Here is a 23,811-nt window from a genome sequence, read left to right as displayed (position 1 = left end):
TCCATGTATTAATCATAATTTTAATTTTTATCAAACACTTTCTTATATCTCATTTATTCTTACCACTACGATAAACATAAAAATGTTTGGATGTTATTTATATATCAATTTTAACTATGACCTTAACAATTATAATTATTACCTAAAATATATTATAATTATTAATCATAATTGAAATGTGAAGAGTTTATATTTTTTAACTGTGTATATTTACTGAAGGAACTTCACTTTTGTAACTTATGTCCCTCAAGCTTCTTTATATTTATATGTATTTGAATGACTTACATTCTGTCTTTCAAAAAAAAAGACTTACATCCTGTAACTGTTATATATTTATTGGGGGAACTTTATTTTTTGTTACTTATATCACTTTATTATCCACTTTCAAAGCTTCACTCAATTGATTTATGAAATCATTATCTACTTCTAGAAGGGTCTAAAGCAAAGAACCCCGATTTTAGAGAACCAAAAACATATTTAAGCCTTTCTAGAAATACTAACAGTTTTAAAGAATTTATTTGTTTATTTGAATCATTTGAAACAAAATATGTTATCTTTTTAAATTCAAATCGTTGTGTTTATTTTAATTTGAGGATTTGATATAGATCTTAAATCTATATCTCTAATGTTTTCTTCCTCAAATATTAATTCATTCTATTATTATTTTTAAAATATTAATTAAATTTTTAATCAAGTTCCATATATTACTCTTATAATTTTAAATATTTTCAAACATTTTCGCATTTCTCATTTTTCTATCATTACCACTACAATAAAAATACAGACGCGAGCGTTATATATTCGTATTCAGATCTTATTATAACTATAATTCATAATTCATTATAATTATTAATCATCAATTGAAACTTCAAGAATTCTCATTCAATAACTATTTTTTTTTATTGAAGGCACTTAAGTTTTGTAACTTATGTCCCTTCACTATATACTTGAAAGGATCACTCAAATTCCATGTGAATGATTTTGTATCGAATTCCATGACTCATTGGTCCGCTATTACAATTTGTCATATTAACACTACAACAATTTATTTCTTTATTTTATCCATTTGAAACAAAGAAATTTTTATTATATTTTCATTTATAATTGGAACAAAATAGAGTTCACCTTATTTTCTCCCCAAAAAACTATACAATTTAGTCCTTAAATGTCTCAGCCACATATAATTAATTTCACACGCCTTAAGACAAAATATCCAATTTTTCTATGTAAAGAGGTTCATAGACCAAAGTAAACTTCAATTTACATAGAACGCCCTAAACAAACTTACCTACACTCCATTACCTAAGGACATGGACAACCGATTAGTTTTCATAAACTTCTCTATAGTATTCTTCAATGCAGGAGCACTCACGACAAATCCTTTTCACCAAAACATGACTTAACTTCTTCAGCAGCCTTACAAAGCTTTGAATCTAAAGGAACCTTACCGAGAAAGGGTACCCTCATTTCGTTGCACATCTTCACTGCTCCACTGCCACTATTGTCAAATGCTTCAGTGCAAGCAATCAAAATTACCATTTCTAGTGCTTTTTCTCTCATGTAATCCAAAATCCATTGTGTAACATCTTTCTCCACACTGGTTTCTGACAACTTCAGAGACTTGAAATATGTGATTGGCTGGGATAGCCCACTCATATTCTCAATCTTGATACTCTTTAGGGTCTTTGAGCTGGTACTGCCAGCAACACTTCCATTATCCTATCTAATTTTCCCTTAGAAGAAGTGAAATTCACTTATTCTAATGCAACATCCAAGAATAATCTATCTGCAAGTTCATCATCTTCACCCTCTTAGCCACAGAAAATTGATTGTGGCCCAAAGAATATAACAGGAATCCTGGCAAGTCCTCCACTGTCATTCTTCAAGATCTTCAAGTTAAAAAAGCTCCAAAATCAAACTGGAACCCTTCTACAAAACCCCATTTAAGACCCAACATACCCAGCCCCAAAAACACAAAAAGTATAGATTCTAACAGAGGGACCCACCCATTTGCTCAAACATCCACCATTCCAACCAGCAACAAAATGAAAAGGAAAGGTTGAAGAAAGATTCACAATAAAAGCTTAATGACTGAAGGAGAGACTGCAAAAAAGAATCTTGTGCATACCTCATTACAATCCTTAGGTTCCTCTATGGTTTTCCATTGGTGCATGATAAAAAATCATCCTCCAATGTGTACATAGTACGTTCAGTAGATGTACATACATTCCAACTTCACTACGTGTTCCAACTTCACATGAGCTCTTTTGTTCTCTTTGGTAATAATATTTTTGTACATGATTTTCAATGCATATACAGTTCTTGTGTCCTCCTTCTTTGCCCTTACAACCTATAAACATAATAAGTAAGATAATTCTCAACAATTGTCCAGTATAAAAAAAAGATCTGAAATAGTATAAGCAGTTTCCTTCAACGTCTTAAGTTTTAGTGCATAGGCAGCCAAAGAAGTTGGGCGAAGAACGAAAACGAATCATGAATCAAGGACAGAAGAGAGAGTTCAAGTGCAAGAGCTAGAGGGTCATGAAGTCCAGGACAGTGAAAAAATAGGGAACTCTATATTCTGTACAGAAAATATAAGAGGATGAAAAATTAAAAACCTTGAATGAAGGTTATGAATTGGGTTGCGACCTAACCTGTGGGCTGTCCAATTCTGAATGCTGTCATAGGAGGCTCCGTGGTCGAACACGAACATCGTCTTGCAGCCAAGACTCTGCATCCTCACATCAGCTATTTCTAGAGAACTTGAATTCAAAGGCTCTGATCGTCTTGTTGAAAATTGAAAAACCTAGAAATTTCACAAAGAGGCGCAGAAAGAGACACCTAATTCGAATGGGTTCGTCGCGGCGCTGAACCACAGCCTGTAACGCACGACAACAGTATGAGCAGAAGGGGCTGAGGCCAATTCAGAAGAAGAAAGATTGCTAATAAACGGGATTTGGGTTTAACACCCCACCCATTAGGCCCCCCGCCCCACCTTGGGGGGCGAAATTACCAGAAAACCAGTTGATTAAAAACGGTAATGGAAAAATCAATTTCCGATATGATAATGGAAAATGATTTTCCGATATGGTAATGGAAAATGATTTTCCGATATGACAGTATGACAGTGCAGACTTCCAAAATTTATTTCCAATATTTAACCATGGCATGTATTTAGCTTCCAGGATTACTTTGCTGATTTGTTGAGAATTGGAAAAGATCAAGATAGATTTGATGTGTTGTGATTAGGAAAGTTGTTTATTGTTTATTGGAAAAGATTAAGCGCTCAAATCATATGCTTCATGTGTTGTAATTAGGAAAGTTGTTTATTGTTTTTGTTTGCTTGTGATGATGGTTGCTTGACCTTAACACAGCTAGAAATTTAATTTAATCACATTCACATGCAAACTAACAACTAATTCTCTATATTTTCCTTTTCCTATGGTTAGTTGCTAAACGATTGATTGGAAATTTCCTGATTAAGTTAAAAAATGACTCAAATGATATGCTCATATGTGAAAATGCTTTACTTATTATGACAAGTATTGTTAAATTTGTTTGTTTTGCACAGATAGCGAGAATGAAGGGCGGGAGGAAGAGGTCACGACATGCTTCTACTAGTGAGGATCCAGCGGATCGACACGAGCGCTTGCATGCTTCTACCAGGCGCGGCGACCATATTGCAGCCACTCAGGCGGTAGAGGCTTCAGCTCCGTCTCCATCCCCATCTGTCTACCGTCCATCACCTTCAACCACCAACCTTTATCATCTTTCGTACGTCGTCCTTTTAGCCTAAAAGGACAACCTGTCTTTTGTGTTGACGTTCCTTCAACAAGATCCGGTTCTCTGTAGGGAATATACGCACCATGCTTCTCACACCCCAGAATGACATATTCTTTTCTTCCCTTCGCACCACTATCAGACTTTGTTGTCACCAAAACAAAATTATTTGCCATAGAAATGTCGCGAACCCATTTCATAAGATCATCTTTCAAAGGGAAACGCTGTTTCAGGATAAACAAGGCATAAGGCATAAAACAAGGCATAAACAAAGCATGCAAAAATTTGTGCAATGAGTACCTGATCAGTATGATACAAATGAGAGACATCTATAGATATAATCGGAGGTTCAGCTAGTGATGGTTGCTCCTCTGGATTATCATTTTCCAATCCAGCAGCATGTATCAATTGTGATTCACCAAAGAAAAAGGACTCTGTCATCCCTGGAACAAAAACGGTAAATCAATAACCGACCCTATAACGGCAAATCAAATTCCGGTATAATAACGGTAAATCATAATCCGATACATTAACGGCAATTCATTTACCGATTCGATTCACGATTCAGCAGCCTAAATTACCAACTTAACTAACTAAACTAACTACTTAAACTAACAACTAACTACTTAAACTAACAACTAACTACTTAAACTAACTATAAATAAAGTACCAAAGCAAACACCACTTACCAGAAGTTAAAAGCTTTCCCTTGGTGGTGGTGGTGTTGGTGGTGGTGGTGGTGGAAATGTGGAGATGGTGGTGGTGGTGGGAAGGTGAAATGTGAGGGAGGAGTGGAGTAATGGTAGAATAAGGTAGTTTGGGCGAGTTATGGGGGGCTGGTGGGGGGTTGTTGGAGGGAGGAGTAATGGTGGAGGGGTTGGTGGAGGGAGGAGTAATGGTGAAAAGGTGATCAAACTGCCAGATTACCAATCGGTAAATGATATACCGATATCAATATAAGAATCGGTTAATGATTAACCGATATTGTTCTTCGTGTTCTGGGTAATGGGATAAAGGTGTTCATACTGAGGAACAATAACGGTAAATCATTTACCGATTGTTATTTTGACATCGGCAAATCATTTACCGACGGGTAGTTTTGGAATAAAAAAAATGCTGGGGCGCGTAGCCTAAAGGGTGGGGTGCCAAACCCAAATCCCCTAATAAACGAACATTCTTACATATTGGAAGATGAATCGCGGAGAAGAACAAATGGTGGAGAAGAATAAACTGTTCTCATATGGTGGAAATTCCTATCGCCAAGGAACGAAGCAGTGAACCGTGAATGTGAAGGAGTAACATTTTGACTGGGAATGAATAATGGAAGCTTGTGATTTGGGAGATAAAACGGCAGCGAGATCAGAAAGGAACAAACGGCTGGGATTGAATCCTTCAACAATAATATACATTCTTACTAAAATGCCCATGCTGAAAATTAGAATACAGTGCAATGGATAATTGAATGACAGAATTGCCCTCCAAGCTGTAAAAACTCTCCCTTTATATAGTTTATAGATAGATAGATTGCGATTAATTTAATCCAACAACGGTTCATTATTTTATTATCATTTATCAGATCTCAACTACTCATATATTCACATTAATTATTTTTTCACAATGTCAAAACTAATATAAGTACACAAATAGGAAACATCAACACATACAATACGCTAAGAAACATTATATTAAAGTTATTACATACTTCAATTGAAACTGTTAAACCGCCACACACTCAAGGGTTTCGAACAACTGCAACTTGAAAAGTATCAGACGCTTGCAACTTGAAAAATCTCAATTGATCGGTGAAATTGAACCTGCTTGCTCTGCATTCAAAAATCACTCAGTAACATAGCCGTTTGGCAACACCATGTTAATCAAGGTAGGGCGGTGTACAAAATGATCTTCTAGTACTCCAGCTGGGATATGATGTTAAGGGAAAATTAAAACTAACAATACTGAAGGTTAAACAATTTTAGGAATAAGATGGAAGAATGAAGAACATACCAATCGTTTATCGTCCCTGCAAAGTTCACGCGTTAGATCTGTTGTCCATATGAGGTCATGATCAGCAGGCTCTCCATATGATTAGGGTCAACATAATGTATCTCCATCTCATCATCACCAAATATTTGTATGTCATAATGATTATCATGAATATGACATAGGTGAATTATAGATGTTCCTTCCAAGTTGTACTTGTGGCAGATTCTATCAAATACTTCCTCAAACTGAATTCATGTTCCACAACTTGTAACAAAGCAATGGAAAACATTCTCAATAGGGTCAAATAAAACCGTCATTTCACTATGCAGAACATCTGCATGCGATTCTGTAAACTGCCTAGGTAGGTCCATGAAATTCTAACAAAAAAAAAATATCAACCAAATAAATTTATATTCGGGTTACTGAATAATGAAAATAATACAACCGTATTCTTGAAAGAAAAGCATACACTGTTCGCATGTAGTAGCATGTGGAAGGATTCTACATAGAGTAAAATAAACTCCTAAATTTTTATTTTCACTTCAAATAAATTCGATGGTTACAATCAATCAATCTACTATTTACTATTTTATAAAAAAAATCCCCCAATTATACAGTATCTCCTCTTTATATTCATTTTCATGCCAAGGTTCTAACTTTTTGAGTAATTTACTCAATAATATTTAAATATAAAAAAATACTGAACATGTATCTTTATACTTTTATAAATATAATATTAATTAACACGACCCACTGACGTATGATTAGTAAAAATTAATTATTACAATGACAAACACATGCATCATTACAGTTTTATTATGTATGGTCAATAAATTTTTTATAACATATAATTTAAAAGAAAACTAAGAAAATTTCATAAAGAAATTACGCAACTGGAAACTAAGAAAAATATATTAATCTTTACCATTTTCCTTAGTGAAAATGGGAAAAAATATTTTAATTCGTTAGAGAATATTCAGAAAGAAATTATGCACTATACAATAGTTTCTTATATTATTTCTAATATCTTACACTTAATATTTATTATTAGTTATTTCTGAAGTCTGGATAACTTTGATGATTAAAGATAATAACATATAAACTATTGGTGGGTGGACATTGGAAGATCTTTTAGGTGATTCTAGTGAATATTGGTGAGCATTGATCTACGTAAAAAATTATCCTCCACAGTCCACACCATCCGTATTTATTTCATGCTTTTTTTTGTAAGTATATTTATTTCATACTACATAACTGTCGACAACTAAACAAAGAGAAAATCATTCACTTTTTCTTTTTTTTTGAAATTAAATCATTCAATTATTGAAAAATCTGTAATTGGATTAGTTTTTGTTCTTCAGATGAAATAAACTTTTAAAGATTGGAGAAAGGGGTGGCCGAACATTAAGGGTGTAGATTTTTTAGGGGAAAATCGGTTACAATTAAGTAATTTAGGAGAAAATAGTGGAATTTGGGAGAGCATTAAAAGGAGTGTGTCAAAATTATAACAGATTAAGGTTTGATCGTTAATGATGGATTTGGAGAAGGCAAAAAAACTGACCAAGTGATGGAAATTAACAGAAAAATTAGACAATCGTTAAATTAGATTTCTATTTATTTCTTCCCCTCATCGAAGGAATTTACTTCCTAAATTGAAGACAATTGTTACACTATTCAACACTCTTCAATATCAAAACCCCAAAACTTTCTGATCATGCCAAGATGAAGACCCACTGGAAATCTTTCTATTAATACCATAAGCTCTCTAAAGCATGACACTGCACCGTGCAAAAAGATCACGTATTCTATACTGATATCATCGATTTTAAATTACATTACATTACATGTATACCATATCATAGAATAATAGAATAATTCTACTAAAAGCATTCAGCAATGGAGGTAATCAATTTGCGAGCGATGTCGGATTGGGGTAGACATTAGTTGCAATAGATAAAATGGACAGCAACAAAAACACACACATATATATATATATATATATATATATATATATATGAATAAAGATATATAGTCTCAATTAATTGTAAACACCATTTATGTATGTTTTTAGAAAAGTATTAAGGTGTCATTTACTCTCCCTCCGTTCCAAAACAATTGTTGTTTTAGCTTTTCACATATTTTTTTAAATGGTTGTTGTTTTAGAAATCCAAGACTATTTGTCACATCTTCCATATACACCCTCATTTAATATTGTATCTCTCATCTATAATGTCCATCAATCACTTAACCTATAATTATCATTCTCTCTGTTTATATAACTCAACTTTAAATATGAGTGTTTTAGTCAAATATTATATCAATTAATGAACTCTTAAATTATGTGCATTACCTTAAACAACAACTATTTTGGAAAAAAGGGAATACTAATTAGGATGAATTTTTTTAAGAGTTGTATTATATGTGAAAGTATATCTCACACAGACATACACACTCAAACATGGTAAATTTAATTAACACCATACAGTAGATGTCTGGTGTGATATAAAAGTAGTGGGGTTTTGGTTCAGGACTTCAAGTGTTACTTAAAGCGCATAGGACAATACATGTATACTATTAAGGACACATACATTAGTTCCAACCTATCTTTGTAACCTATTGAGTGGAGCACAAAGGACCTTCAATCACAAACCCAGTTCCACTGCTGCCTCTACCCCCTATGTTTCTTTCTCGTACCTTACATCAATCCAACACATAAACAACTTCCGCTTGGTGCCAATTTCCACTCAAAGATGCTTTTTTTCATGCTTTCCACCATCCATATATGAAAATGATTGCCGGAGATTAATGATTTCCTGATTGTTGCCTCAATCCTCTGGCCCTGTAGATTAACGGAAATGACATGTTGTAAGCTATATGATAGATCATACCACATCACAACAAATACATTCAATGATTTAGTGCTATTCATATATGAGAAAGTAACTTAAATTATCTATTATATAAACTAATCAACAAATAACACCCCGGGATTGAACGACAGTAAAACTATAAGAGTTACAGTGATTGGTTAAGAACTCTTCTTAGAACATACTGATAATAGATACACAGACAATTTCAAGAACAACCCAATTAAAATGTCAATATTGAGGCACATGAAAGCAATTGGTGAAATTAAACATAGAGATAGTAAAATATATTGTCTATTATATGTGCAGAAATAGAGATCATTGTATATAAACCAAATGTCTAGCAAAGGGATAATTAGTTCCATATCGCAGCAGAAACAGAAGGGGAAATGCAATTCAAACCCAAACGTTAAGATACTAATGACCTCAAAATAAAAGGAAAGGAAAAAATAGGTTCAATAAGTGGGAACCCTATTAGTTAAGCATAAATTCAAGGTTGTTCACACGGATTCCTCGTCACAACTGATAGTGTAAGCTTTAAAAAACATCATTTTGAATACCAAATATATATTAAAATAATAGAAGACCAGAAATTGTGAATCCATGTACCTCCAAAGAAAAAGGTTGAAATTAAGTAATAATTGATATAGTTAAAGGATTTGGGAGAGCATTAAGTGACTGTCGAAAATTAATATAGCTGAAGTTGAAGAATTGGGAAAAATGACACACTTTAGAGAGTTCAGGCATGATGATGAGATTGTTGTGACTTGTGAAAGACCAAAAATGAATATAGCTCAGAATGACTTGGCTTCTTATGGAACAAAATAGTCAGTAGAATCCTTAGGGAGTACTGTTGCATATTCTTCCTCGGCTTTTAATGCCTATACAATCATTCATGTATGTGTGTGAGGGAGCTTACTCATTTTTATTGAGGTTGACTACCTCCACAGTTATCATGTCAAAGTCAGTTTCCTGAGTTTGTCAATATGTATTGTTTCAATTGATTTACTTGAATATTGTTTACATTTCAGTAAAATGTAGAACTCTAATCCACTTCTAATCCAATACTCAGTATTGTAAATTTAACTATTCCCCTTAGATTTCAACTGCAGAAGTTAAATTCCACTGAGGTAGGTAAAGCCAATTGTTTTGTGCAAATATTAAAATTATACCATTACCCCTCTCAAAATACAAAACAGAAAGGGAAAAAGAAGGAACTTCTTGTATGAACGTTCCATGTGGGGCATGCAGATTATATGGGAAGGATTTGGCTATTCCTTTTCCACAAAACACTGAAGCATGTCTTCCCCTATAATGCTTCTAGCACATGATGTCTATACCCGACTTAGGTATTCATTATTTCCTTTTTCATTTAAGACCAAAAATATTTGTCAATTTTATGTTCCTTACCCAGTCTTCTTTTTCATAGCCCTCACCATAGCACCATCAGGAAAGATTTGACAGAGAAAAAAAACTACCAACATGGTGCGCATAAAAAGAAAAATAGGCAGGACATTCAATGAGGTAAAAAAATTCTAAATATAAACAGACCTAATCTCACCTTTGCTTGGTAAATTGTTTAGCTTGTTCTGTGTCTGGAACATCTTCTTCACTTCCCTGAAATACATATCAACATACAATAGCATACTCATCATACTTCAAGTAAAAAATAGTTAAAACAAAATACTGCTCATCTTTAATACTAAATAAAGTTCAAAGAGAAATGCAAGGCGTGAAAGAAATGCAAAAAAGAAGAGACATTATGCAGTTGAAAGAGAAGAAGAAGCAAGACAGAGACTACCTAAGCACGACTGCAATGACGGAGCTCTAGGGCAAGAGTGACACAGTGAGGCTGCAAGGAAGATAAACATATAAGATGAGATGTATGATGTTGAAATTAGGGACTGATGAGAACAGACAACTTTAAAGCCCAAAACACTTTAATTCTTTGCACCAATGGTTAGCATCTTTTCAGAAAAATAAACATAAACCAAACTTTAATTAGGGATTGAATATTGATTTGGTAATTTTCCTCCTGAATCCTGATAAAGTCAAAAATAAAGCTACATTATTCAGTTAAGATGAGAAAGCAAAAGCAGTCTATTACTAAACTATAATGTCTGCATTTAGTTTCATGCTCCCATCAGAGGATGAAAAAGATTTATCTTCTCCGATTCATCTTCGGATCGTTGTTTTCATAATAGATGCTTCAATCTTCCACCCATGAAAAATATAGAAGTTAAGGTTGTAAGTTAACAATCATAAGTAAATAAAGCAGTTGGTCTGATGAAAGCTGGACAGATCTTTAGAATTGAACCAATGATCAATGCAAGTGTCTGGCGTGATCGAATGTGGCCTGATGGATGGACTGTTGTCACAGCAGATGGTAAACGAAGTGCTCAATTTGAACACACTCTTTTGGTGACAGAGACCGGTATTGAGGTTTTAACAGGACGGTTGCAGACATCACCCAAAGTTTTTCCTTGGCTAAAAGTCATAATTGGGTGAATCTGGCATTTTCTAAATAGTATACAATTTGATAGGAAACCACATTTAATGGTTTCTACTCCATCTGATTGCCTCTCTTTTTGGGTATCATGTTTGTAACTCAAAACATAATTAAGGAGAAAAGTAAGGTTACTGATATATTGTCTGTATAAAAAAAAAACAATCATATCAATGAATTGATGAGAAAATGAACACAAATATATTATATTATGCAAATCATTCAAGGAAATTAGTGTTCAAAGTTAAAAAACACACACATAGACACAACGAACTTGCCTTAAACTTCTCCCTTTCAGCTGCTGCAAACATATTCTCCCTTTGAGTTGCTGCAAACGTATCAACCTGAATCCTCCATGTATCTCTCCCATGGGACAGGCTGGAAACAAAATTGATTGAACCGTTCAGAGAAGCCATCGTTTGTAACAGGAAAAGGAATTACAATGATACAACCAACAGATAGCGTCACACAAAAGATTGGATGTGTAACGGAATCAAAACACCCAGCACTATTTATAGGTAACGTGAAATACCAATTTCATATCAGTAAAATATTATTTTGTTAAAATTACAACCTTCAGGAACCATCACTTCCTTCACTTCCCTGGGGGATCTCAACCCAATACTCCATGTGTCTCTTCCATTACAAAGGCTGGCAACAGAATTCAAACTTCCAGACAACGAAGCCATGACACCGTTTGGTTTCTTATAGCTAAGTGATAATAAAAGGTTGGCTCATTTATAAGTTGATGTAATGCTAGACATAACCTTGCTTTTAATATGGTATTAGGTAGGGGTAGCCCTCATTTCTATGAGGCAATGTTAGACTTAACCTTGATTTTAATATGGTATTAGAGTGAGAAACTTATAATAGTTTATATGAGTACTTGGATGAATAGTATGCTGTCGAACAATAACATTGAACTTCACCGGAAGTGTTGTGAACAAACATTGTGATGGTGAAGAGCATCTCCAATGAACATGCCCCTATTGGTTCAATGAAGCGGTTGTGGTTAAGATGTGGAATATGCTATTAAAATTGGGGCATAGGTTACCATGGATGACATTGCTATTAAAATGTGTGTTATGCTTAAATCTACCTTAAAAACTAGTTTAGAGATGGTGGATGCCCTACTCTTTGAAAACTAAGTCAATGTAAGATTTTTATTCACTCTTATGGATAGATATTTGACGTGTGGAATATGTATATTGCGAATGCTTCGTAGTCTCTGATAAGCAGATAAGCAAATTTAGGATATACTCTATACCATGTTAAAATTTTGGTTAGGTCAAATTCAACCTCAAAAGTTAGAGTAATCCTCACCGGTCTATTGGGCTGTAGATGCATAAATTTTTTAAGAATCTCCGCATTGGGTAAAGAACAAACAACATGAGCAAATTGGACACTATCTTTTCGCCAAAATCTTCCGCTGTTTGGTGTACGGATTATCTCATTTCTAAATATTTTCCTTCTCTTACCATATAAGACTTCATTCTTTATGAGACTTCCCAACAGCCAATGTCATTTCCTCCAATTAAATAACAAACGGTTGTGCATTGGTTAACTACTAAAGTGCAGTGACATATTTGATCTGGGAAAACCACAAATTAAAACAAAAGGATCTCTATCATTGTTGTCCATCACTCTCATAGGTTAGTTCATTCCACTTTCATGTTTTGTGCCAAAATCTTTTTCCTCAAATATTGCACCATTGCAACTGTTATCTGATTAACCAGTGTTGTCTCATTAACCAGCGATGGAGAAATGCTCTTTATATAGATTTAACTACTAACATAATCAAGCACAAATCCATCTTATAAACAATTCATTTTTTCACTTTCTGCACAAACCTTTACCAATAGACCATAAATAACCAGTGAAATCATATCTAGAAGAAATAACATACCATACACAGAGATATCAAATACTTCTTGTAGATTAAAAAATAAAGCCTGGTAGAGAACAAAAAAACTCCATAGCCGAAAGCTCCTCCATTTTCGTAGCCTCCCGGACGAAGGCCTCCTCCTCCTTATGGGAGGTTTTTCTACCCATATTCAGGGTGTTTTGTCCCTCACTTGTGAGGGTCTTCTATAATTTTAGAATAAAGATTGGTACACACCCAAAGGATCCTCACATGGATCTTCTATAATTTTGTCTCACCACTAGAACATATCAGTCCAATTCAATTCTAGTGGGCATCAATCTAATCATCTTTGGAAAAAAAAATATTGAATTGGACTGATATGCTCAAATATGTTCAGCTAATGATAAATTCATCTACTGGAGTAGTATGAGAAAAGAAAAACAAATCTCTGATTTAAAATTAACAAGCTGCTTCTAAACCTAGTAATTTACTATACAGTAAAAAACACCAATTGATATTAAAAATAGAAGCATAATTGTGAGGAGTATCTATTTTACTGGTTTAAACATGTGCTCTAATAGAAGAGAATTGGTCTAGTGGTTACCATACCAGAGAGTTGATACACTCTATAAAGATGGGTGATACTTTAGGAGACAGACACAGTTGTTATCCTATATTTTAGGTTCTTGGAAGAAACTTCAATTTGATATTTCTATATAATATTGTAAATAGATTCTTAAATACTTCCATGAAATATTTTACCTTCCAGAAGAAAAAGGGGGAACATAACACCGTGGGTAGCGTGGGTAAGTAAGAAGTAAGAACTAGGAATAATCTGATTTGAACTGGGATTTCAATAGCTTCTTGAAATTCAATTTGCACTTCTTCTAGAATTAATTGGCTGCAGTTCCATGCAGACAAAGAAAGTATGAGTTTGAATTTTGTAGAAAGACATTGAGTTCTCAAAATTTAGCTTTGATATGTCTCTATTACACTCTGAAATATCATCATTGAACATTGTGTAGGTATCTGTAATCCCACACAAGGAAGAAAATATATATGTCTATACCTGTTGGTACAACTGAAAACGCACATGTGCAAACAGACGTTAGCACTTACTTCGAGATAAAAAAAAGTAAAAAATCTCTTCTTATAAATAGAGATGAATGTCCGTCCATATTGCAATCAACTGGTATCCAAACATATACATAAAAACTTAGAGTAAGCCAAAAATAAAAAGAATCTATTAAATATGGTGGTTTTGGGGATGAGAAAATCTAGAAGAAGCTGAAGGGGTTGAATCTGAAGCTGGCATATTTGGCACTGACATAAGCATTAAGCAACTCATTCTGAGCAGACCAGAAATCAGCCTTGAGACCCCCTCTCCTAACTGCTTTAAGGATCTTGTTCTTGTTTGCATATCCAGTGACCACTACCTTCTGGCAGTTAGTATCCACTTCCACCTTCTCTATCCCTGCATGTATATCCATAAAAAGAACCTATATTAATTCAATTTCTAACTCGGGAATTATTGTGACATTGATGAGTAATATTGTACCAAACAAACAAACCTTTCAATTTTGAGAGGCATTTCCTTAGTCTTTTCTCATGTATACACACCATCTCCACTTTTAGCTCAACTGTCTGCAACAAACAAACAGTGACTGAATATTATTAACAGAATTTTCTGTAATTTTCAAGAATGATCCGGCTATGGTGGTAAATGAATGTTTGGCTTTAGAATCAATCGTAGAATGATTTCTAAGCATGTAAGTCTGTTTGTTGATTGCACATGTTTTCATAATTTCATTGATTGGTTTAATAAAAAATCCTCCTTTTTAAGTACTTATATTAGACTGAAAAATACCAAATTTCATATATTTTTCTGCATAGTCTTAACTGCAAAAGATGCAGAAGAAGACTTAGGTTAAAAATTGGGAAGTTAATATAGTAATAAGTACCAAGAAAGTGGGTGATTAAGTTTTTCATTAGCCAGAGTACAAAAAAGTACCTATGAATCAGTACGTAAGTTTTGTCCAAAGATGCTGGAATGGGAGATAATATCTAAATAAGCCATGCAATTATGATATGTTGGATTAAAAGCTTAAGGAATAATACCTCCATGAAATTGAAAACTGCTGTTAGTAGATGATGCAACAGAGCAATGATTCGTGGAGGGACAACAGGGCAGTAGTGAATGACAAAGTGGGACAGAATGATTCAATAACAATTGAAATGAGGGTTAATCCAATGAGACAGAAGAGGCATGAAGGGTTATTTATATGTTAAAACAAAGACAGGCTCAACTAAAGTTGGAATCAAGAAACATTAAAGTGAGTGAAGTGTCTTGGATTTTGAGTCTGTTTGAACAAGTAGTTAAGGCAAAACCAAATGCTTTTTGCAGGGACAGAACAAGCACAATAAGCTTTAGAATATGCGACACAAGACCCAAGACTTTCGATCCACGCAAAGCAATGAGTGTATGAGAATTTGAAATGATTGGCTTTGACCCCTTTTGACCGAAATTGTACTTAGATGGATGGAGAGAAGAAAAAGAAAGAGAACAGACAAGAGGCTCTTGGCTTTGGTGCCAGGTGCATCATGTGGAATATCTGGCATTCACCTTCTATCTCGAATTTGTCTATTACCATGTTGAAGATATGTCGCTTATCTTACACAACTTTGGATAAGAGAAAAAGTTTGAATAGAAATCATTAGCCGTTTTCCTAAACATGTTAATGTTATGTTACACAATTCCCATTGCATAAGCATGCTAGAGTTTTAAATTGCATTTGCGGTTGAGGCTACATTGCGGAATTATGGACAAATGTGGATCCATATGACCGAAATGGTAGCAATACTTTTGGAGTTCAAAACTAAAGGAATTGTATTCCGTGAATATTATTGATGAGCAAATACTCTATTTATACAATTACATAGTTGACTAGTAATAAAAGCTAAACAAATCTAAACTTGATTACATGCCTAATTACATAGCTAAATAAATAAAGAATATTCTACCCTAATATTCTATTATATTCTAACAAAAACCCTTAATTTTACAGCAGTCATTGCACTTGTGGACTGTTATTTCAAACCCTGAAACATGCAACGCTATGAGAGAGAGTAACCAATAATCATCACATGACTTTTTGTTCTCAGATCATTTATGCTTTGATCTCCAAAATTTAGATTTGAAATGTCTACTTTTTGTTGTATGGTAGGCATTTGCAGGTTAAGGAGTGTTTATGTAGTGAATATTATTGAGTGCAATGTAAAAGAACTTTTATCATAGTTCATAATAAGAGTTCTCTTCACTTTTTATGAAGCGTGTTAGCATCGCTTAGTTTTACAGATCTAAATATCACCCTAATCTCCATATCTCATCAATTTATTAGGAGAGATATTTATAATGGTTATATTGTTTTGATCATTTTGACAGATTAGATTATATGAACATCTGTCATGTGAGGTTAGTTTAAAAAGTCGACAGCAGATTGCTTACTCTGTAATATGTGCAGGCATGGTATTTGAATAAAGTGCACTAATTCTTTACGTGTTATCTGACATATGGTATTTCATTTACATCATTGTGGAACACATCTAGAAAGGAAAAAGGAAACATAAGATCGATAAAGCAAAAGAGAATAGAAACGTCTATAATGTAGACAACGACAATGACAACAGAAACCAGCCCAATCAGCAAGTTTGGGATAATTGGTCTGGTTGTGGATGGATGTACTTTTGTTTAGACTACCATACCATACAGGCGTATATGCTCGTGCGATTCTTTCTCACACAACTTCATTGTGATTCTTCCCATGTCTTACTTAAGATTCTCATGTTTAATACAATTGCTAATACTAGTTAAAGAATCTTGCCTGACAAAGTTGCAAGGTTCATGACTAATGGATTAGATTACACTTAGCATCATAACTTTTTAATTTTTTTTTTCAAACCGTTAATATTAAAGCTTTTCACATTATCATATGATGATTTATTTCACATTTTAGAGGAGTTTAACAATAACAATAATAAAATAAGAAGTTGAATCTCAACATAATTAATCATCAGAATCAGTTTACTGAATAGATGGCCAGTAAGAATGAACCCCTGATTTTAAATAGGTTGAAAATTATCAGAATAAGCTTATGAAGAGAAGTTAACACAATTTTCACATGACAAAGTTACTAGAACATTTAATGTGAGGATATCCATTTTCCTTTGTTCCTATAGTGAATCCATCGGCTAATTGAGGGGTCTATATTCTCACAGAGATTTCATACCACTACTAGTACTGTAAAAATATCAGACAGTGAGATGCATACAAAGAAATAGAAAGGAGAGTTAGATCATTGATTTGTTGATTTCTATACAGTAGCCACAGCTAACCATAATTGTATGTGATATGACTGTTTTCACCCTGTGAATTTCAGTAAGTGTTCATCTTACCTGCATACTTTTATTCATGTAGCTTTGAGCGAACTGTCAATACATAAATAAAGAGCCCATCTGAATACTGCAGACTAAAAGAGCACTTATTGAAGCTTATTTAGTCTTTTTTCTGGTAGATAAGCTCTTAAGTCTGCATCCAAACAAGTTGAAAGTTGATTATCTTCGATTTTGGTAGCGAATGACGGATAGAAAAAGAACCAGCTCTCTTGAATACATAGGATGAAATAGAGCTTCTATCAATAAACACTATTTTCAGAACCAGTTCCTATCACATATCATATACAGGAACTTGACATGAGGAATTTTCCCTAAGGTTTTGGAGAGACCTGATGTAGGGGGTACTAATTATTTCTCTCTGCATAATAGTTGTCTCAAATCCTAGTTAATTCTGGTTGATAGTCCAACACATGATGGAAACATGACAAAACTGTTGAGTCCACTATTCCTTGTAGGCTTCAAAGTATGTAACTTGTTTTTGGGAAAAACAAAGAAAAGAACTTCACAGTGAGAGTTAGCTCAGCTTTGTCTTTCAACAAGTAGACAATCATATATTTCTCTGTAACACACTCACTGCAATTGTTGGGAAGCTATATATCATCATGGTCTTAAAGCAATATCATCAATCATAACATCTGATTGCTGTCTGCAGCCAAGGAAAACTCCATCTCACACACATGAAGTGTTGCAATGCACAAGAGAAATTAATCATGTGAAAGAATACTCATATAGGAACAACACCATTGATTAGTTTCAACATATCCATCTTCACTCACTAAAATGAAAGAATATTCATCTAGGAACAATAAATCATGTGAAAGAATATTCATTTTTTGTTGTATTCAGCCAAGGATGTTAGTGTATGTTTGTATTCAGTTCTTTATTCAGCAAACTCTAACGTGATTTCATGTATCTCGAGTATTGACCGAGAAGCTAAAATTTGACACATCAAGTTTAACGTGGATTGGAGAGAGACAATATTTTTCACGCCGGCCGAGTTCTAACGGAAATTGAAACACGCAATTCACACACTGAAGTCAATTGTTGCAATGCGCCAGAGACATAAATCAGGTGAAAGAATATTCATATAGGAACAACAACATTGATTAGTTTCCACATATCCATCTTCACTCACTAGAATGATTCCATTTACAGTATGTTTGGATTCACAGTCAAACCTTCTATAATCACAAAAGTAACTTCTCTCAGAATCACTTATCAGGTTTCCAAACACACAATTACACAATAATGAAAAAGCAAGGGCAATGACCATACTTGAAACAATGGCTGGCTGGCTTTTACAGAGATGTAGAAATCGATTCTTTTCCTCCAAGAGTTTGAATAATCGCTTCCAGAAGCTTAATATCACTATCACGCTTGGCGATTTCTTCTTGCTTCGCACGAAGTTCTTCCATATGCAGCTGAAACACCTCTGAAAACAAAAACAAAAATCAGAAATCAGAAATCAGAAATCGTTAGGGTTTGTAGTAGTTGTTGTGGTGTGAAGGAGGAGTGCGAGTGCGTACTCGTGGTGTTTTCGAGCTCCTTGGTGACCTCAAGAGCGCGCGATTCAGCGGCTCTCTGAGCGTTCTCGGCGTGTCGCTTCTCAGAGCGGGCGCGTGCGGCGGCGGTGATGGCGGCGTCGAGGTCTCGCTCCAAGGTGTGGACTCGTTGATCGAGGAGCTTGATGGTGCGGGCTTGATCGGCGGCGAGAGAGGCTTTGGAGAAGGTGTCGTCGTCGACGAAGACGGCTTTGGTGAGGAGAATCTTGTGGAGTGATTCTAGATTTGAACTCATCTCTGATAGATTCGTCATCGCTCCGCTCCATCGTTCCCCTTTCTCTTTATCTTCCATCTTTTCTTCCTTGCGATTTTCAACAATGAATGATCATGTTGGTAAATCCTATAAATCTCCAGATTTTACTTTGCTTGTTGATTTAACTTCATCACAAATAAAACGGCTATTAAATAATGGTTAAATACCCGTAAAAAAATAATGGTTAAATTACTTTCTTATTTTGACATGGGAGGACAAAACCCCAAAGCAAAAACACTACACGGAAGGAGTATATATAGGGCAAGTGCAAAACATGGGTACCAAAACCAAGCATGTGAGTGCTCTTAGCAAGATTATCTACTACAATGTTCGCCTCGCGCGTAACTAGCTAGAATATGACTTCAACACGGGATGAGATCATCAAACAAGATCCAAATAAGGACTAACCATAACGACGCTGCAATATCCGCGTCTACAGCCTCCGTTGAGTCACTCTCCACGACCACCTGTGGGAAAGCTTACTTGGATATAAGCTCTGATCCATTGCAGACTAGATAGCCCCAAGCTCTACAAGCAAAGGATTCAGGATTCAAAGATTCCCAGCCTCCTACAGAAGCCTCTCACCCAACGACCATCACTATCTCGGAGGACTCCATCACACCTGCCTCTCTAGAACTCTTAACTGGTCCATCAACATTGTTCACACAATTGGCTCTTCCACCTCTCTTTGCACTCTCTTCATCAACGACCTTCACCGGTTCGACTAAGTACTTTTTTTTGTGCTTCAAAAAAATTGCTAAATTTTTCTATTAGTTTAATAGTTTTATTAATTGAATTTTAATTACGTTTTTTATAATTTTAAATGATTAAAAGAAGTTAAAGTTTGTAAATTAAAAAAAAATCAATTCTAGAAAACTTGTATAACTTATCATATTATTTGGTGATACATTGTATAACTTATCATATTATTTAAATTGGTACAATGATATATTTGGTGGACGGTGGTGGTGGTAGTGGTGTTAGAAAGGGCAGTGATGCTGGCGGCAGTGGAGGGTGGTAGTTGCGGCAGTAGGGGGTGATTGTGGAAATGGCAGTGGTGGCGGTAAGAGTGATTGCGGTAGTGGCTGTGGTAGAGTGGTGGCAGTGATGACGATGGTGGTGGAGAATGGTTGAGGGGATTGTGAGATGATGGAGGAGTTGGTTGTGGTGATGGATAGTGGCAGTAGAGTGGTGGTGATGGTGATGGCAGTGGCAATTGGGGTGGTGGTGGTGATGGCAATGCCAGTGCGGTGATGTGGCAGTGGTGAGGGTGATGATGGTAGTGGTGGACTAGTGGTTGTGACTTTGGATTAATAATTTCGAATAACTTATACGTCATAATCTTATACAGCTTTATGCATCATCTATAGGGTGAACTATATAATTCATTATTATAAATTTATAATGTATAAGAGTGAATTGATGACTAAGCTTATACAATACAATGTTAGCCCTAAATAATGGATAGAGTCATAATGTATTCTATAAGCTTATACCATCATTCCTAGTAAGGCTTATCAAACAACGACCTCTAATATTAAATTTCAAGTGTTCTAACATTTACCTCATTTACCAAGCTAATCAAATAACGTTTAAAGTAGCTTAAACATATTGCCAAACCCAGTCAAAAAATTTAAACGGGTAGTGAGTATTCCCTTCCGGCGACATAACATCGGATACAAATATTGCCATCGACAGTTATTTCATTCAGAATTCAATATATCGTTGGCCAATTTTCTCTTCAAAATTCAGGCCTTTAAAGCATTGTTGGTCAGTATTTTTAACATGTAACCTGAATCCTGAGAGCTCGAATTATTCCAGTCCACATGAACAATATTTCAAGCAAGGAGAAAGAACACAAATGAAGAATAAATCAGAAGGATCGTTGCATTGCTAATGGTTAAAGAATGACTTGTTGGTTGAAGCAATAACAGAAGACGAGCCTTTGTGGCCATATGGTAAATGGATGAAACAGAAAAGTTTTGGGGAAAAAAGGAAAAGAAACCTGAGCATTTGATATTAAGCCAGCCATAAGAATTAATCATCATCCCAATGCTGATCTTGTCATCTCATATGCCAAGAAGCAAGCTGCATTTGCAGGAATACTTCGGGCCATTGCAGGTCCAAAACCTTTATAAAGGCCTTTGAACCCCTCTGTAGCTTGAATCTTTCTGAAAGCATCTAATGAGCCAGAAAACTTTGGGTTTTTGTAGTCATCTACTTGAATCACACTTTTAACAACATCAGTTGGGTAAACCAGGAACCAGAAGGAAGCTCCAGCCAAGCCTCCTGCAACAATCAGAGAACCTCTACCTAGTCCAGAAGTATCAGTGCCTCCGGCAATCTGTTGCTTTATTGCTTCATATACACCAAACATGATAGCATTTCCAGGTATCTCACGTGCCATGGTGGGAACCAAGCCCTTGAAAAGACCTCTCGTGCCCCCCTCTGACCGGAGAACCTGCCTGGCCACATCCATGGGTCCTCCGTACTTAACAGCCACAGCAGCTGCTCCGGAGCCACCAAGTGCACTTTGTGCTTGCAACCTGATGATGATATTCATCATGGAAAAATTATTAAGATCAACACATATTTTGAGTAACAGCTATGATCCTGTTTAGATACAGGCTAAAGAACACTTATTAGAGCCTATCTACTAAAAAATGCACAGAATAAACTTTAATAAGTGCTCTTTAGTCTGCACCCGTACGTGCTCTATGTCATCAAAACTAATCTGCAGAAAGAATTCATTCAGCTTATTCTCATGGCAATGTGGTTTATGTCATCAGTGAGGGAAAGAATTTTGTTTGTTAAACCTAGAAAAGAGATGCTTTGTAGGGAAATGAACAAAAACAAATGTATTGGAAGCAATTATTTACATGTTAGCTGAATAATTTGTTGTTTATCATAGAGGTCTGAATCCATGACATTTTATAAAGGAGCCCCAATCATATGAGGACATATGGGAGTACATGAACATTGAAGGGCAAGGACCAGTCTTTTATATCATCTTCAATGCTTCTTTGGCCTTCTTGGTCCTTGTTCTTCAAGGTTCATGTGCCCACTATGTCCTCTTCAAAAATCTATAGAAGCTGATAGAAAGAAGTGGAAGAAAATGAGATTAAAAACTGCCATGACAAGAAAATCACCAACACACCTGCATTTGATTAATTCAGTTGGGCAAGCAAGAAAGGAAACAGCAACTCCAGCTCCAGCTCCACAAATAAACTGCTGACTGACTGTGAGGGGAGCACCAGGATGGGACCTCACTATTGTTTCCATTTGTCCCCTCACTGTAAACAGGACAGCATTGAAGGCTGCTACCGTAGCAAGCGGGGCACCCATACCTTTGAATAAACCCCTCGGACCTTCAGCTGCTATTGTCTGCTTGACGGCATCAAATGCACCAGAAAACTTGGGAGGCTGACCGGGGAGTGGTGTAGGCTGGCTTTGGAGCTTGACCTTGATGGTGTCAAAGGGGTGTCCAACTATCAATTGTGATGCCCCTCCAACAGTCCCAGCTGCGAGGTCCTTAGCCACGTCTCCCATCTACAAAATATAAGATTCAAAGAATTCCAACAAAGGATTAGATGTAGGATCCTTGAGAAAACAGCCACACATAATGACAATTGACAAATGTGTTTGAGTTAAACTTCAGTTTTACAGCAGATCAAATAGGTTTTTTATACTTTCAAAACACAATACCTTTCTTTGTTTTCTTATTGAAATTTTCATCCCCTATACAAATAAGTTGTAAGTTCAATGCATACAATTTCTTCAGTACAACTAGTGCCAAGTGCCAAGCATCCCAACATGAATTTGTGTATATCAGATCTCTTGTACCTTGCTAACTATGACAACCCGATAACTGGGTTTGTATGCCACTCATAATAAGAGAAAGGCAGATAGCATTACCTTTTGACTTTGAGTGACTGAGAAATCAGAAAACCCTCGTCGGTCGTGGCGTGCGTGCAGTTGAGAGACACTGAGGCAGAGAGAGAGCTTCGATCAGTTCGATGGAGAGGAGAGGCCTTGACACAACCGACTGAAGGAGAGGCTGGAGAGCAGAGAGCGACGGTAATTAAAAGGGTTGGAATTTCGAAAGAAGATACGTTTTGGTAATAATTATTAATTATTTATTGGTGAGATCGTGATGATAAAAATGAATGAATGAATCTCAGAACCACAAGAAAGTTATGAATAGGACAAACCAAGAGAGATGTGGCTGAAACTAGAAATGGTGAAGATTGATTCGGAATCAGAATTGAAGCCCCAATCTCAAGACATGTGGATGTTTAGGACTATGCTGTTAAATTGCCAAACTTTGTTGTCAACAGTTCAAGAGAAGTGCAAGGTGAAGTACAAGGTGCTTCTGTTAAATTGCCAAAATTTGTTGTTAACAGTTTCAAGGTACAAGGTGCTAGATATGATTCTGATAACGATATTGTTTTAGTAATTTGAGTTAGATTTGTGTTGCTCAGAGTGGATCTTATTCGGCTGTTGAATATAAACAAAAAGTTTGGTTGCAAACAAGAAAATAACAT

At 35.3% G+C, this 23,811-nt stretch overlaps 4 protein-coding genes and 2 long non-coding RNA genes across 7 annotated transcripts; all 6 read right to left on the bottom strand.

The window, feature by feature from the left end:
• Positions 1 to 2,118: 2,118 nt before the first annotated feature.
• LOC130715730 (uncharacterized) lies at positions 2,119 to 3,408 on the bottom strand. Its single transcript, XR_009011752.1, has 2 exons — positions 2,655 to 3,408; positions 2,119 to 2,350 (listed from the first exon to the last, which is right to left on the bottom strand). It is a non-coding gene; the product is annotated as an uncharacterized LOC130715730 (long non-coding RNA).
• Positions 3,409 to 3,659: 251 nt separating this feature from the next.
• Positions 3,660 to 4,336, bottom strand: LOC130712152 (uncharacterized). The gene is made up of 2 exons (XM_057561991.1): positions 4,081 to 4,336; positions 3,660 to 4,004 (listed from the first exon to the last, which is right to left on the bottom strand). Exons 1-2 carry the CDS (start codon positions 4,219 to 4,221, stop codon positions 3,660 to 3,662), a joined length of 486 nt encoding a protein of 161 aa, XP_057417974.1. The 5' UTR covers positions 4,222 to 4,336.
• Positions 4,337 to 8,151: 3,815 nt separating this feature from the next.
• LOC130716283 (uncharacterized) lies at positions 8,152 to 10,478 on the bottom strand. Its single transcript, XR_009011914.1, has 2 exons — positions 10,192 to 10,478; positions 8,152 to 8,602 (listed from the first exon to the last, which is right to left on the bottom strand). It is a non-coding gene; the product is annotated as an uncharacterized LOC130716283 (long non-coding RNA).
• Positions 10,479 to 13,806: 3,328 nt separating this feature from the next.
• LOC130711527 (heavy metal-associated isoprenylated plant protein 28-like) lies at positions 13,807 to 15,814 on the bottom strand. Its single transcript, XM_057561196.1, has 3 exons — positions 15,119 to 15,814; positions 14,572 to 14,644; positions 13,807 to 14,474 (listed from the first exon to the last, which is right to left on the bottom strand). The coding sequence occupies exons 1-3, from the start codon at positions 15,122 to 15,124 to the stop codon at positions 14,278 to 14,280; spliced, it is 276 nt and encodes a 91-aa protein (XP_057417179.1). The 5' UTR covers positions 15,125 to 15,814; the 3' UTR covers positions 13,807 to 14,277.
• A 2,705-nt stretch (positions 15,815 to 18,519) lies between these two features.
• LOC130711526 (uncharacterized) lies at positions 18,520 to 19,470 on the bottom strand. Its single transcript, XM_057561195.1, has 2 exons — positions 18,979 to 19,470; positions 18,520 to 18,884 (listed from the first exon to the last, which is right to left on the bottom strand). Exons 1-2 carry the CDS (start codon positions 19,304 to 19,306, stop codon positions 18,751 to 18,753), a joined length of 462 nt encoding a protein of 153 aa, XP_057417178.1. The 5' UTR covers positions 19,307 to 19,470; the 3' UTR covers positions 18,520 to 18,750.
• A 1,659-nt stretch (positions 19,471 to 21,129) lies between these two features.
• On the bottom strand, positions 21,130 to 23,685 carry LOC130711525 (mitochondrial carnitine/acylcarnitine carrier-like protein). 2 transcript variants are annotated; one of them, XM_057561194.1, is made up of 4 exons: positions 23,479 to 23,685; positions 23,183 to 23,324; positions 22,425 to 22,816; positions 21,130 to 21,813 (listed from the first exon to the last, which is right to left on the bottom strand). In XM_057561194.1, the coding sequence occupies exons 3-4, from the start codon at positions 22,814 to 22,816 to the stop codon at positions 21,312 to 21,314; spliced, it is 894 nt and encodes a 297-aa protein (XP_057417177.1). In that variant the 5' UTR covers positions 23,183 to 23,324; positions 23,479 to 23,685; the 3' UTR covers positions 21,130 to 21,311. The 2 variants fall into 2 exon arrangements, with proteins under 2 accessions (XP_057417177.1, XP_057417176.1); XM_057561193.1 differs by lacking the exon at positions 23,479 to 23,685 and having other exon boundaries at positions 23,183 to 23,454.
• Between the last annotated feature and the right edge of the window lie 126 nt (positions 23,686 to 23,811).

Source organism: Lotus japonicus, chromosome 4 (genome assembly GCF_012489685.1).
Source record: "Lotus japonicus ecotype B-129 chromosome 4, LjGifu_v1.2".
Taxonomy (NCBI): domain Eukaryota; kingdom Viridiplantae; phylum Streptophyta; class Magnoliopsida; order Fabales; family Fabaceae; genus Lotus; species Lotus japonicus.
Note: the sequence above shows the minus strand (reverse complement) of the source record. Positions and strands in the feature narration are given on the sequence as shown.

Bases quoted from the DNA above. Each gene is read 5' to 3' on its own strand.
- LOC130712152 (XM_057561991.1), bottom strand. From the start codon at position 4,221: ATGACAGAGTCCTTTTTCTTTGGTGAATCACAATTGATACATGCTGCT. The intron at 4,005-4,080 runs GTACTCATTGCA...ATCCTGAAACAG, and splicing joins ATTTGTATCATACTGATCAG to CGTTTCCCTTTGAAAGATGA.
- LOC130711527 (XM_057561196.1), bottom strand. The intron at 14,475-14,571 runs GTTTGTTTGTTT...ATATACATGCAG, and splicing joins ATGCCTCTCAAAATTGAAAG to GGATAGAGAAGGTGGAAGTG.
- LOC130711526 (XM_057561195.1), bottom strand. From the start codon at position 19,306: ATGGAAGATAAAGAGAAAGGGGAACGATGGAGCGGAGCGATGACGAAT. The intron at 18,885-18,978 runs GTACGCACTCGC...TTTTGTTTTCAG, and splicing joins GGAGCTCGAAAACACCACGA to AGGTGTTTCAGCTGCATATG.
- LOC130711525 (XM_057561194.1), bottom strand. From the start codon at position 22,816: ATGGGAGACGTGGCTAAGGACCTCGCAGCTGGGACTGTTGGAGGGGCA. The intron at 21,814-22,424 runs GTGTGTTGGTGA...TATCATCATCAG, and splicing joins ACTGAATTAATCAAATGCAG to GTTGCAAGCACAAAGTGCAC.